General features: G+C 45.8%; 1 protein-coding gene across 1 annotated transcript in view; it reads left to right on the top strand.

Annotated features, from left to right (window-relative positions):
- The window catches only part of grin1b (glutamate receptor, ionotropic, N-methyl D-aspartate 1b), a 65,531-nt gene that overhangs the window by 29,114 nt on the left and 23,191 nt on the right, over positions 1 to 13,226 (top strand). The window contains exons 8-14 of the mRNA XM_080894536.1: positions 3,221 to 3,395; positions 7,227 to 7,377; positions 8,421 to 8,507; positions 9,530 to 9,665; positions 9,780 to 9,907; positions 11,772 to 11,936; positions 13,016 to 13,134. Coding sequence (XP_080750662.1) covers positions 3,221 to 3,395; positions 7,227 to 7,377; positions 8,421 to 8,507; positions 9,530 to 9,665; positions 9,780 to 9,907; positions 11,772 to 11,936; positions 13,016 to 13,134 — 961 coding nt within the window. The remainder of the gene's footprint in view (positions 1 to 3,220; positions 3,396 to 7,226; positions 7,378 to 8,420; positions 8,508 to 9,529; positions 9,666 to 9,779; positions 9,908 to 11,771; positions 11,937 to 13,015; positions 13,135 to 13,226) is intronic.

The following is a 13,226-nucleotide window of genomic DNA, read 5'->3' as shown; positions in this document are numbered from 1 at the left end:
CAGGTCGGGAGTCAGCGAGCTCTCAGCGTCATCATTCGATCCGATGTTAAAACGGTTGGATGGAAGCACAGCTCTCTCTCTCTGTGTCTGGCACTGTTTCTAGTAGGTCTCAGATGAAGGAAGCTACTCTTCATCAGTCTGTTAGCTTCTCAGTGTCCTGGTGTGTTTTCTCTCTCTCTGGTTTCTTCGGAGTGCCGGTTGAATGTTTAAACATGGCGAGCGTGGAGGCGTGTTTAAAGGTTCTTAACCGCTCCCTCCTCTCCGGGCTCATTGTAACTGTGTGGCTTTAAATGTGTCTAACATCTTTTTGTTTGTTTCATTTCTATAGTGTGTGTCGTCCGCCCGCCCGCCCGTCTGCCCATTCTCACAGTAACAATAACATGCTGCTAAACAGGGGTGGGAGGGGCGGGCTTAATGATTCAGGTGTGGGGGGGGGTAATAAACTGCTAATTTTGCTGCGGTAACCGTGACGTGTGTCCAATCAAACACTGGTAAGATGCCGCCCTTGCTTCCTGTTACCTGCTTGATGCTTTGCCCTTTGCAAGTGGCCAATAGAGGCCACGCCCATGGCAACGTGGAGCCAGGGGCGGGGTTTATTCAGCTAATTACTCAGTCAGCCAGTTCACACGTTTATCTTCGTACTTCAAAAGTATGCGGACGCCCTTTTAACGCACAGAATGGATGTAAAAGAGCAGGAACTCATCGGGAAGAGGTCAGGCGATTGCAGGTTTTATTGCACACAATAGAAAAGATGAAGCTATTCACTGTCATAGCACAGAGGTCAACAGGTCAACTTGACATGAATTTAACATTTCAATGATTATATTAATGAAAATCTGATAAATGAATAAATCAGAGTTGCTGAATGTTGGAAAGAAAAAGCCGAGGATACGTTCTCCTGTCTCTGCTGCTCGTTTCGTTCATTTATTTGAATTAGCATTTGTCATTATTAGTCGGCTAAGTTAAAGTAAATAAAATGAAGCTGTTAGATCCATTGTGTGGTATTATCAGTATAATCAGGGAATGAAAATCTGACAGCTCGAACTAGACGATGAAGTGAAAGGAACAAGCAGATGAAGGCCAGCAGACAGGTGCTCGTGTTCTAATATTGCTCTGAGTTCACCTAATGAACATTAAATAAGTGCACATGTTGGAGTTTTGTCCCTGACATGATGCTGTAGTTAACGTGGCGTCCTGGTCCTGGTCGTGGCGTTCCCCTCTGGCTGCTGGGTAATCGGCTCCCCGCTCTGTTGCCATGGCTTTTTGTTTCTACAGACATCCTCACTGGCCGGCCCCTGCACTCTTAAGAGACGATGCGTGGCTTTTCTGGACATCGCGTCCTCCGAGTCGCTGATGTGTCAGAAAAACGATCCATCCTTGCCTTGAAAGTGCAGCGAAACCGCACTCTGAAACGATCCACAGTGGGTTTGTCTCTGCTGCACGAGGGTGGGGGTTTCTTTTCTGGGTGGACCGTTTCAGCTCAGCAGAGATGCTAGATCGTTTCTGCTTTCCACCAGAAACAGTCAGAGGTCATATCTCTGAAACAAACAGCTTGAAGCTTTTTAGCCTTAATGAGAAAACTAAATGTTGCAGCAGCCTGACTTCCTCTTAGTAGAAAATCTCAGATCTGCAATATTTTCCTTTCATGTTATTACTTGAGGAGGAGATTTTCCTGAAACAATATCGTATAATTTGTGTGACAGAAGCATGAGTGGAAATGCTCGAGCTGTAAAACAGTGTTAGTGGTTTTAGCCCCAAACAGCAGCCGTGTCCATGTTAGCGTACAGGCTCAGTCACGGATCAAACTTGGCCGCTGCAGCGAGCCTGGGCTAGATAAAACACAAATCAGCTGCATGTAACAGCGAGGTAGATTATAACCTTCATCCTAAACTCTTCTGTGGGTGGGGCCTACACAGGATTGGGCAGAATAATGTGATCAGCTGTAACTCAAATCTCAGCGCACCCGTAATACCAGCGAGAGCATCTGCAGGCCTGCTTTATATCAGATGGTACAGGTGTTTGCATTATTGTGTCCACCCTCCTGAAACGATCCCCTGAAAAGAAACGTGTGGAGCAGCACTGCGACGTTCTGGATTTTGTTGGTGTTTTTCTTCACGGGCTCCTGTTGCACTATGAGGGAAATGTTTGTGCAGCTGCATCGGTCTGCAGGCAGCGGCGGCACAGGCACGCTTCCCCTTTAGCTTTGTTTGTTTATGGAAGAGAGGCGGACGTGTCGGGCTTCCTAATTGTGTTGCTGCCGTCAGTGCTCGTTATCATTAGAAACAGCTTCATCGGCTCAGCTCCAGCTCTGCTTTTATGTTGCACTAGAGCAGCCGCTGGCCCTCAGGTCATCATCTATCTGCAATAAGTTGTCTGTTTAAGGCTCGTGTGCTAAAAAACGTTCTCTTTTTTTGATTGGCCAGCTTCAGGAAGTCTACCAAGGTCCCTCAAGTATGCATCGTACTTAGAGGACGTGTTTATAATAAGTGAGAATATATACAGACCTGAAGCAGAGTAGTCTCAGGAATAACACAGATTATGTTCTCACACATTTGGCTCATTATTTGAAACTTGTTTCACATGAAAAGTTGAAATTATGATGTATTAGCTTTCCTGCCAAATGTTTTGAAATTTCAGCTAATTGTTAGCATAGCATTTCAAAAAAATAACAGTTTGTTAATGTTAGCGTAATGTAAGTTCCCAACAATATTAGTTAGCAATTCCATTTTAGCCAAAGGTTTTTAGTAAGGCATTTATAAAAAAAGTTTAGTAACTAACTTGATGGTTAGCTATAGTTCATTTGTGAGATGCTAACACTGTTCGTTAGCTATTACCAGTAGATTTTGGGGGATGCTAGCACTGTTAGCCACCCGTTTTGGCCCAGCTTGGAGACAGATGCAGACACTTTACGCAGCATGACGAGTTTGCGCTGAAGGAAAACACCACACACTCTTCATGACGTCTCAGTGAGGCTTTTCTGCTGAGACAAACGCTGTGATTGTCAGAGTGAACTCCCAGCATGCAGTTTGGTCGTGATGAACACTGACCTGACGCCTGAAGCCCCGAGTGTGTGTTTGAATTACACTGATGCACTGTGTAATTACATCAGCTGAATGAAAGTGTGTGCGAGTGTTTAATTAACATGTGTGTGTGAATGAGGGCAGCTTTGAGTCTGCAGCCTGTTTAACTTCCTGCTGTGTGTGCGTGTGTGTGGGCACAGGCCTGCTGGGCCTCCAGCTGATTAACGGTAAGAACGAGTCGGCGCACATCGCGGACGCCGTGGCCGTGGTGGCGCAGTCTCTGCAGGAGCTGTTTGAGAAGGAGAACATCACTGAACCTCCACGGGGCTGCGTGGGAAACACCAACATCTGGAGGACCGGGCCACTCTTTAAACGGTTAGTACCACCCACGGCTGCAGGTCAAAGATTCTGTGGTTGGTCATTAGGAGGCATGGTGCACTACACTTAGGAGATGTGCTTGTTTTTCTCGTGGGTCTCTCGCTGCCGTTCCTCCACCTTGTTTGATGCAAATGCTACGTGACGCTGTGCGTGTCCCACTTTAGCCCGTTTAGGTTGGATTATCTCAGAGCGGACTGCTGAACACAAAAGTGAGAATAAGAGGGAGGCGCTGATCTGATCTGGATTCATCTTCAAGTCTGACATAACTGGGATAATAAGTGTCTCCTCCTCTCTGTGTGACCCAATCAGTCGCTCTGAATCAGGATTGTTTATGTTGCAGCTGATGTGACCTGGTGTCGCCTCAACTTAACATACAGAGGTGGGTCGAGTATCCAAAAATTGTACTCAAGTAAGAGTAGCATTACTTTAAAATATTATTACTCAAGTAAAAGTGAAAAGTAGTCGTCAAAAAAGTTACTCGAGTAAGAGTAAAAAAAGTACTTGGTGAAAAGACTACTCAAGTAGCGAGTAACTGTTTGAAATGTCAGATTTATTTTATAAATAAATGCTATCAGACAAACAAAAATAAATAAATATACAAATCTTAGTATTTTCAACAGGAATATATGTAAAAACATCAAAATAAGGCACAATGATTCTAATTTCCAGGTTTCAGTTTTTCACAACATAAAGCTTTTTTCACCAATACCTGCAGTAAATAATATAAATATATAAACAGTGCAAACAATTTCCACTGACTAGATATGCTGTGAACTTTATATTCATTGTTGCTCCAAATGGCACAGCAGCCTCAGAGACAACAGAACGAGGCATCTTCAACATATGTTCATACAAGCCAGCTCAGTTTACCATAAGTTGTATGGGTGTGCATCTATTTCTGCATATTCAGCAAAAATGTGCCCTTTCTTCACTCAGTGAGGTGATGGTTCAGCTTCAGCAGCAGTTTGCTCTCAAGGTTCTTTCTGTGAAGCTGTGACTGTTCAGCAGTGAACAGGAGTCCTGCGTGACTGAGACGTCCTTCACAAGCTCCAGATGCAGGAAGAGCTGTATTGACTTTGATCGACAGCTTCTTGATGTGAGGAACGCCATGCAACAGATCCACACCTCTGATCTCTGGTCATTATAGTGCTGTATACACTGCCAAGCTGCAGATGTTTGGCAAGAAGATTCAATCACACTGGAGATGTTTTTACTAACTCTAGTAGAAAAACAAAATCCTGTCATTCATGTCCCGCACAAACAGTTTGCAATGAATTCCAGATTAAGTTTAAAATAAGAATGCGTGCAAGGCTGAGCAGTGCTCGCCAACAGATCCTCCTGTTTGGCTGTTACTCTGGGGAAAGACGAGAAAGACGGTGATGGAAGCGCGACTGGAGCTGCGATGTAGCCTATATAATATTTATATTGTACGAACGTGATAATTCTGTATATTGTAATAACGTGATAGTATATTATTAGAACAATATACTTTTCTATTTTTCTTTTGCCTGGGTGGCAGCTTTTCAATGTGACCTCACAAAATTATCCCGACTACAACAACCATGAAAAGAGTTGGATGGACTTTGCTGCTCAATCACAGCTGTCTGGTCAATGTTTTTCATTAGTAATTTAGCAAAGTTGATGGTGTGTGTGTGTGTGTGTGTGTAAGACAGAGAGGGAGAGCGAGGGACAGATTTTGTATGATAAGCTTCATGTTATGGACGCACAGTTTGATCACTCAGGTCGCATCAGAGCATCAGGCCGTATAGTGTGAGACCTGCATCGTGACCTATGAACTTCTAACCTCTGCGATTTAATTGTACAGTTTGAGCAGGAGCTGAATAACGTGACTGAAAAAAATCGCAGTGTCTGCCCATCTTAATGCAGACTGTTTAAATTAAACAAGCTGCTGTTTCACATAATAAACCCTGTCAGCCGCAGTGTTGCTTCTGTTTTAACAGTTAAAGCAGTAGAGACGAGCTGTTTACATGTGCGTGAAACTCTAGCGCCAGGCTAGCTGTTAGCTTATAGCTCGCGCTAGCTAACCAGCGAGCAGTTAACAGGACAGCTGAAGCTGCACAAAACACACAAACTTGTCTCTCTACAATGTAGCGCCGAAAACATGACTCGCAGCTCGAGCTCGACACATAAGACTGACATCCAGCTAACCACAGCTAAAAGATATTTAGAGAAAACTTACCGTTTCCTCAGGTTACACAGCTGAGTTGTTTCACGCTGAAAAGTTGTTGTTTTGGCTCTCACTGAAGACACCGACACTGAAGACAGAGCTGTTCATTTGTGCTGCTTTTAAGCGAAACATTCTTTGTATGTGAGGAAAATGCTGTTCATCCTCTTCAGCTCTAGCGTAGACTCTGCCATGTTTTCATGTTTCTTCTTTCCATGTGTCCGCTACGTTGAAACGCTTGGGCCGCTCTGCCCGCCACGGTTTCAAACTGGTCATGTGACTGCATGGCCACATCTGATTGGTAAAAAAGTTACCGGAAACTCCACTGGCGGCATGTTATCTAATGTGTTAAACCAGCGGTCCCAAATCCCCGGGCCTCGGATCGGTACCAGTCCGTGAGTCGTTTGGTACCGGGCCGTGAGAGTTGAGGCTCAGGTGTGAAATGTATAGTTTTCAAAGTTTTTATCGGTTTTCAGCGTTAGTTAGTTAACGATAAAAACGATAACACGGTTTTCCTGGGTCTTTTCACGTGTGTTATGTGATAGGTTTGTAGCTTGAACCTATTCGCTGGAACGTTGAAGACAATATAATCACACAGCAAGCAAGACACGAAGTAGGCAAAGTTCTTCATGTTTCTCGTGCACGGGAGAGAACCGGACAGACGCCGTTCCTTCGCTTGACCCCAGTTGCTCTCGTTCGTTCTCCCGTAACACTGTTGTTTTATTGAGGCTACATGAATATGCATAGGTTCATTAACATATGATGTCTACATACAAACAAAGAGTACCGTGTGTGTGTGTGTGTGTGTGTGTGTGTGTGTGTGTGTGTGTGTGTGTGTGTGTGTGTGTGTGTGTGTGTGTGTGTGTGTGTGTGTGTGTGTGTGTTACTGCTGATCAAAGGGTCCTATAACATGAAAGCACAAAAGCAAACATCCTTGGTCAGGAAGAGGGTAGCCTCCCCCTCACCCTAGATGGTTCACCCTAGATAACACGGTGAGGAAGTCCAGCATTTAAAGCACTTAGACTAGAACAGACGTAGCTACGTTAATCCTACCATAAAACAATAAGACAAGGTACGACCTCTCTCGTGCTCCCAGAGTGCTCTCTAATGCACACAAAGTTTGCAGACTATCACTACACAATTGATTATACACCTCTAAGCATATATGGTTAAATATTTCTAAGCATAAATGACAATCAACAATACAAAACCTAACATTATGAATAAATTTTCTTTTTTCGGTACCAGTACTAGTTTTATTTAGTTGTATTTATCCACGACACCTTAAAGGCCGGTCCATGAAAATATTGTTGGGCATAAACCGGTCCGTGGCGCAAAAAAGGTTGGAGACCGCTGTGTTAAACTAATTATTTTTTTAAAAGTAACGAGTCGAATTTTGCAAATGTAGCAGAGTAAAAGTACCGTTTCTTCTTCATAAATGTACTCAAGTAAAAGTAAAAAGTATCGTGCAAAAAGGTACTTTAAAAGTACTTTTTTTCAAAAACTTACTCAAGTAAATGTAACTCGTTACTACCCACCTCTGCTTACATACCTGATTTGTTTATGCATCAACACGATGATGTCACCACCAAACGTGAAAATAAAGGAGCTCTGATTCTTCTGTGCACTGATTGGCTCCGCAGGGTGCTGATGTCATCAAAGTACCCCGACGGCCTGACAGGACGTATCGAGTTTAACGACGACGGCGACCGGCGCTTCGCCACCTACAGCATCCTGAACTACCAGCAGAAACCAGGTCGCCTCGTCCAGGTTGGAGTCTTTAACGGAACACAGGTAGAGTACACCTGCTACACCTGCTGCACCAGCTGCTACACCTGTCTTTACAGCTGCTAACACATCTGCTGCACCTGTGTATACACCGTCAGTGTCACTGACGTCATACGTCACAGCAGCTCTCATTACCATCCAGTCAAACTTCCCCTTTGCTCTTGCTGCTCTCCTGTCACAATCACCCCTGACACTCGTCTCCACCTACTCCACCCTGCCTCCACTCTCTTCTTTACCTGTCTGTGAAGGGTTGACCACTACCTCTGCTCCCTATATGTCCACCTGTCCACCTGTCTCCCTCACCCTCACACCTCCACCCATCAAGCCTCTCACTGCAGATCACAGTGTCATCTGCAAACATCATAGTCCACAGAGACTCCTCCTGCCAAGCTCATCCATCAGCCTCTGTCCCCATACACCACCCTCACCGACGTCTCTTTGTCCCCATACACCACCCTCACCGACGTCTCTCTGTCCCCATACACCACCCTCACCGACGTCTCTCTGTCCCCATACACCACCCTCACCGACGTCTCTTTGTCCCCATACACCAACCTCACCGATGTCTCTCTGTCCCCATACACCACCCTCACTGACGTCTCTCTGTCCCCATACACCACCCTCACCGACGTCTCTCTGTCCCCATACACCACCCTCACCGACGTCTCTCAGTGAGGGTGGTGATACTCAAAATATCACACAAATAAACAGTGTTTAGTTCCAAATAAAGATCCAAGGAGGAGGAATAAGCCTGTGACAGTATAAATCTCGCATGAATCAGTGAGTGCTGCAGCTACAGTCGCTGCAGTAGTTCACTATTGATTAAATGAGATGAATGTTTAGTTCGGTGACAGGTACGACGCCAGTCAGAGCCGAGCTGCTGAGAGAAACATGGTGTAGCGAGCGAGCATCCAGGCCTCCTGCCTCTTTAAATATGAATGCATAGATGCAGTATTGATGCTGTCATTTAGTCAGCCTGTCACAGTGAGACCTGCGTGCAACAACATCACAACCTGAGTGCTCACCGTGTGTTTCTGTGTGCCCTTCAGGTTGTGATGAACCCTCAGAGGAAAATCATTTGGCCTGGAGGAGAGACGGAGAAGCCAGTCGGATACCAGATGTCGACCAGACTGAAGGTAAAACCGCAGCTCGACGCGTCTGTTCGGTTCATCGTCTCAGAAATGTGATGCCGCTCCCTTTGCAACTTTTTATGTTGGACGTTTTTGAAGACATGAGCTCTGCAGATAATGATGAGTTGTGGTTTGTTGTTGTGTTCTTCATGAATCAGGTCAGATGTTAAGCCAAGCCACAGCATGAAAAATGCCTTTTTAATCTGTTACATTTCATTTTCTGTCCTGTGAATGTTTACATTTTCTATTGATGTAAAATGTGGAGTAGGCCAAGGCTCTGTATTTGGTCCTCTGTATTTCCATTGTATATATACATGTGGGCTGTATGACTAACAACCTACACGGATATTTCAGGGTTGTATTTAAGTTTGGAGTTTGAAAAGGTTATCTAAAGACCTGGGCACACATTGAGGTGTGCCTCAGTTAACATATCACTTCCTATGCCAATAAAACTTCAAACAACCTGTCAGTCAGATTTCAAACTGCACCACTGTTATGGAGCATGATCACAGCTACGTCGTCAAACATTTATTTCTTGTAGGCGCTTAGAAAATGAGGGTATTCCTGTTCCATCAGAAAAAATATTTGGTTTCTAAATAACATATTTAGAAAACAAATATTATTGATAGAAATTTAAAATAAATCACTCCTCTTATAGAAACGTATTACAAATAAAGTCTGGGTTTAACCAAAGATTTCAAAAGAAACTATGGCAAGTTTTCAGGAAACACTAGAATTAAACACAGAATAGTATCAGAGGAAGCACAAGTTGCAGGGCACAGTTAAACCTTTTATAGATGTGTTTTTGCAACATGACTAAGACCTGTCGAATGTCTACATTCAAATATGTAAAACTGAATGAGCTTTGTGGACCTTTAAGCCGTCACAACTGAGGTTTGTACAAACGATGAACTACGGCTTGGATGGGTGGGCTGTAATAACATTTATGCCACGATGACGAGCGTCAGCGTCTCCCAGATCGTTTGGATCAGTCCACGTCTCTGAGTGTTCGCTGTTTGTGTGCTCAGATCGTGACGATTCATCAGGAGCCATTTGTTTACGTGAAGCCAACGAAAAGCGACGGGACGTGTAAAGAGGAGTACACCGTCAATGGAGTCCTGATCAAGAAGGTGATCTGTACTGGACCCAACGGGACCATACCAGGTACGCTAACACGCCATCCTCCCAGACCCGATTTGTCCCGTTTTCTGTGCGTGTGTTTGTGCACCGTATATATAAAGTTGAATGACTGAAATGAGGCTGTGTTTATGTGTCCAGGTCAGCCCATCGTCCCGCAGTGTTGCTATGGTTTCTGCATCGACCTGCTCATCAAGCTGGCCATGAGTATGAACTTCACCTATGAGGTTCACCTGGTGGCTGATGGGAAGTTTGGCACGCAGGAGCGAGTAAGTGTCACATGACTCTGTTCGCTGTCACTGCAGCAGGTCCGACTGCTGTTCTGGTTTTGGAGATGACGAACGTCCTCCTGTTTGGACGTGTTGTCCTTCTGCTTTACATGAAAGACTGTATATCAAAGATGGACAACTTAATTGTTTAGTGTTTCCGTCTTTTTGGAGCTCGATGTGACGATGACGGGGGGTCTGACAGAGAGACTGAGCACACTGCACATTCATAGACTCAGTGTGTAGCCCCGCCCTCGATGCTTCCTCCTCCTTCCTCACTCTGATGACATCATCTCCAAATTGAACATTCAGACCTGAGAGCAGCGACTTCGGCTCACTGAGCTCAGATCAGCCGAGCAGGAAGCTCCTTGTCTCACAGACTTGTATTCATAACCAGAAGAGGCGCCCCCTGCTGGCCAGCTCCAGGATATAAAAACACATTAAAAATAACATTTTAAACAAAAAGGCTACATCCATCTTTTACATACAGTCTGTGAGTGTACCTGTACACCTGTTTGAATATTTGTGTGTGTCACATCAGCCTGAATAACTTCCAGGGGAAAGTTCAGCTCTCTGCTGTAATCAGAGTATCCTGATCCTGTAATCCTGTGAGGGATGACGGTCAGGCTCTTTGCAGCTGACTGTGCTCCGTCCCTCAGGTGGATCTGAGGCGTGGAGCTCAGGTGAGCAGACTGACGATGATGAAGGCGATGAAGGACGTGTGATCTGTGCCAGCACGTTTGCAGGTCGGAGGTTACATTAGATACTGAAACACATTAAAACAAATTTCCATCCAGCTGCAGGCTGATGTTCGCAGGAGCGACGTCACGCACCAAAACAGCTTAGTTACAAACAGCTGTTCTGTTTACGTGGCAACAGTAACATGGCTGCTGAGGTGAGCTGTCCCAGCAGGCTGTGATTTAGCAGGTGTAGGTGATGGTCAGCTGACAGCATAAGCTCCACCCTCTCATCCAAATATGGTCCCTTCTGGAAACTAAAAAACAACATGGCGACAGCGGAGGCTCTGGCCATCTTTCATATACAGTCTGTGGAGTAGTAGTGGCGCGTTGAGGAGAATTTCTGTGTGTGGATGTTGTTCTTGGCTCTGATTGGCTGTGTCATCAGTGAGCTGGAGTAATGTGATTACAGTTCATTCTCAAAAGTAAACGGACGGTCTCTGCTTACGTGTGGTTATCTGCGGCCTGATGATGTCATCGCCATCTCGCTCTCTCTGACCTGCTTACCGATTCATCCCCATCGGCAGCTCGTCACCCAGGCTTGTTGCCATGGCGACCACCGCTCCGTCCCTGACTCCGACCTTGCCGGAGACGAGAGACATTTATTCATCTCTCTCTCTGCTGCTCGCTCTCCTTCATCGCCTCCTCTGTGCTCTGGATCCCCCCCTTCCTCCCCCCCTCCTCTTCCTCCTCTCTCGTCTCTTCACAGATTATTCACGCCTGAAATCTGCTTTATGTTCCACGTATACCCAGCTCCTGAAGGATGATGTTTCCTGTTTAGTCGATCACATGAAAGCATCTTGTTCTCCTTCATGTTTTATTCAATCTGAGCTCAGCCTTTAAAAATGCAGCCGCTTCAGACAAATCTGATCCTCCTTTATTATTTAAAGCCAGAAACTTCAAACCTGCCAATCAGGGATTCGCTGTGCTCCTCCCAGCGGATTGGCTCATCAGTAATCAATAATGTGATCAGGCTGGAGCTGCTGAGCACACCTCACAGTGTTTGTTGCAGCTGATGTGGGTTTGCAGATATTTAACCCTTTAACCTGCTGCAGTGAGGTCATGAATGAACGATGTAAAAGGAACTCAAACCTTCATTAACAGAGCTCCGCCCTCCCTCCCTCCCGCAGGTGAACAACAGCAACAAGAAGGAGTGGAACGGGATGATGGGGGAGCTGCTGGGAGGCCTTGCCGACATGATCGTCGCCCCGCTCACCATCAACAACGAGCGCGCTCAGTACATCGAGTTCTCCAAACCCTTCAAATACCAGGGGCTCACCATCCTCGTCAAGAAGGTGAGCGAGCGAGGAAGTGCAAACCACGATGAAGGTTCATGATGTGACGCTGTCACGACACAACAAAGCGGTGATGCTCAGCCTGAGCCAGCGTGAGAGCAGCAGAGAACCGAGGTTACGTTTCGTCACAGGGAAACGGCGATGTTGTGCAGTCCATGTTAGTTAAACAGTTCTGGTGTTCATGCACACGAGCTTGTGGTGCTGTCCCTACGGCATCCCTCACCCAGGCTCAACTGACCAATCACATGACTGTGATGTCATAGCCCAGGAGAGATAGCGAAAAAGACACAAATGCCTTTGTCTTCTAGAAGAAATCGTAAGCGATTAATTCAGGCAAAGCTATTATCGCGTTAGGTTTGCGGTTAGCCACGTTTCACTTTGCTGGTGATGCTTTTAAATAGTGTTAGCTAACTTCTTGGCTAATGCTAACTGAATGATCCGACAATGTGATTGGCAAGTTGTGATGTAAGCGACACCGACATGGAGATAACAGAGCACGTCACTTTCACAGGCTCTTGGGAGCCCCTGCTAGTGTGGGGGGGTCATCAGCCGCTCAGCCTGCAGACACCTGGGGCCAGGTGAAGATGGAGGACGAGGGACAAACTGTTCTCAGCAAAGTTCGTGTTGAGGAGTCGTACTCGCTCCCGTCTCCGGACTTGTTGGGCATGTGGCTGAAAGCTCAGTGCTGATTGTTACTGTGAGAGAAGCTGAAGTGAAGTGAGTGATGATTGGCTGAAGCGAGGAGGTGCTGCATGGACATTTGTGAAAGCAGAGCTGTAGGCCCCGCCCATCAGCGTGCGAACTACCCAGGTTTCTTGTTCTCACGCTGCGAGCCAAGCCAGACAAAACTTTAATTAGTTCATTCATTAAAAATAATCTTCATCAGTAAGAGAGCAGCTCAAAGAGTCTGGAACAGATTAAGACACATGAACATTAAAGGTAATGGTGACCAATCAGGAAGGAGCTGGCTTTAAGGAGGCGGAGCTAAAAGAGTTCAAACAGCTGATAAAAGATTCCTGCTCCAAACTGTCTCAGATAATGTTGGAAATAAAACTAATGACGTGTGTGTGTGTTCACAGGAAATCCCTCGCAGCACTCTGGACTCGTTCATGCAGCCGTTCCAGAGCACGCTGTGGCTGTTAGTCGGTCTGTCGGTCCATGTGGTGGCAGTGATGCTTTACCTACTAGACCGGTTCAGGTAAACCAACACCACGCCTCAGACCACGCCCCCGCCCTCCAAGGAGTCACTCAGCTGTAGACTCATGTTTTAAAACAGCAGCAGAAATCCCA

The sequence above is a fragment of the Rhamphochromis sp. 'chilingali' genome, assembly GCF_963969265.1.
Source record: "Rhamphochromis sp. 'chilingali' genome assembly, chromosome: 10".
In the NCBI taxonomy this organism is placed as follows: Eukaryota; Metazoa; Chordata; class Actinopteri; order Cichliformes; family Cichlidae; genus Rhamphochromis; species Rhamphochromis sp. 'chilingali'.
The sequence above is the reverse complement of the archived record's forward strand: the minus strand, read 5'-3'. Positions and strand labels throughout refer to the sequence as shown.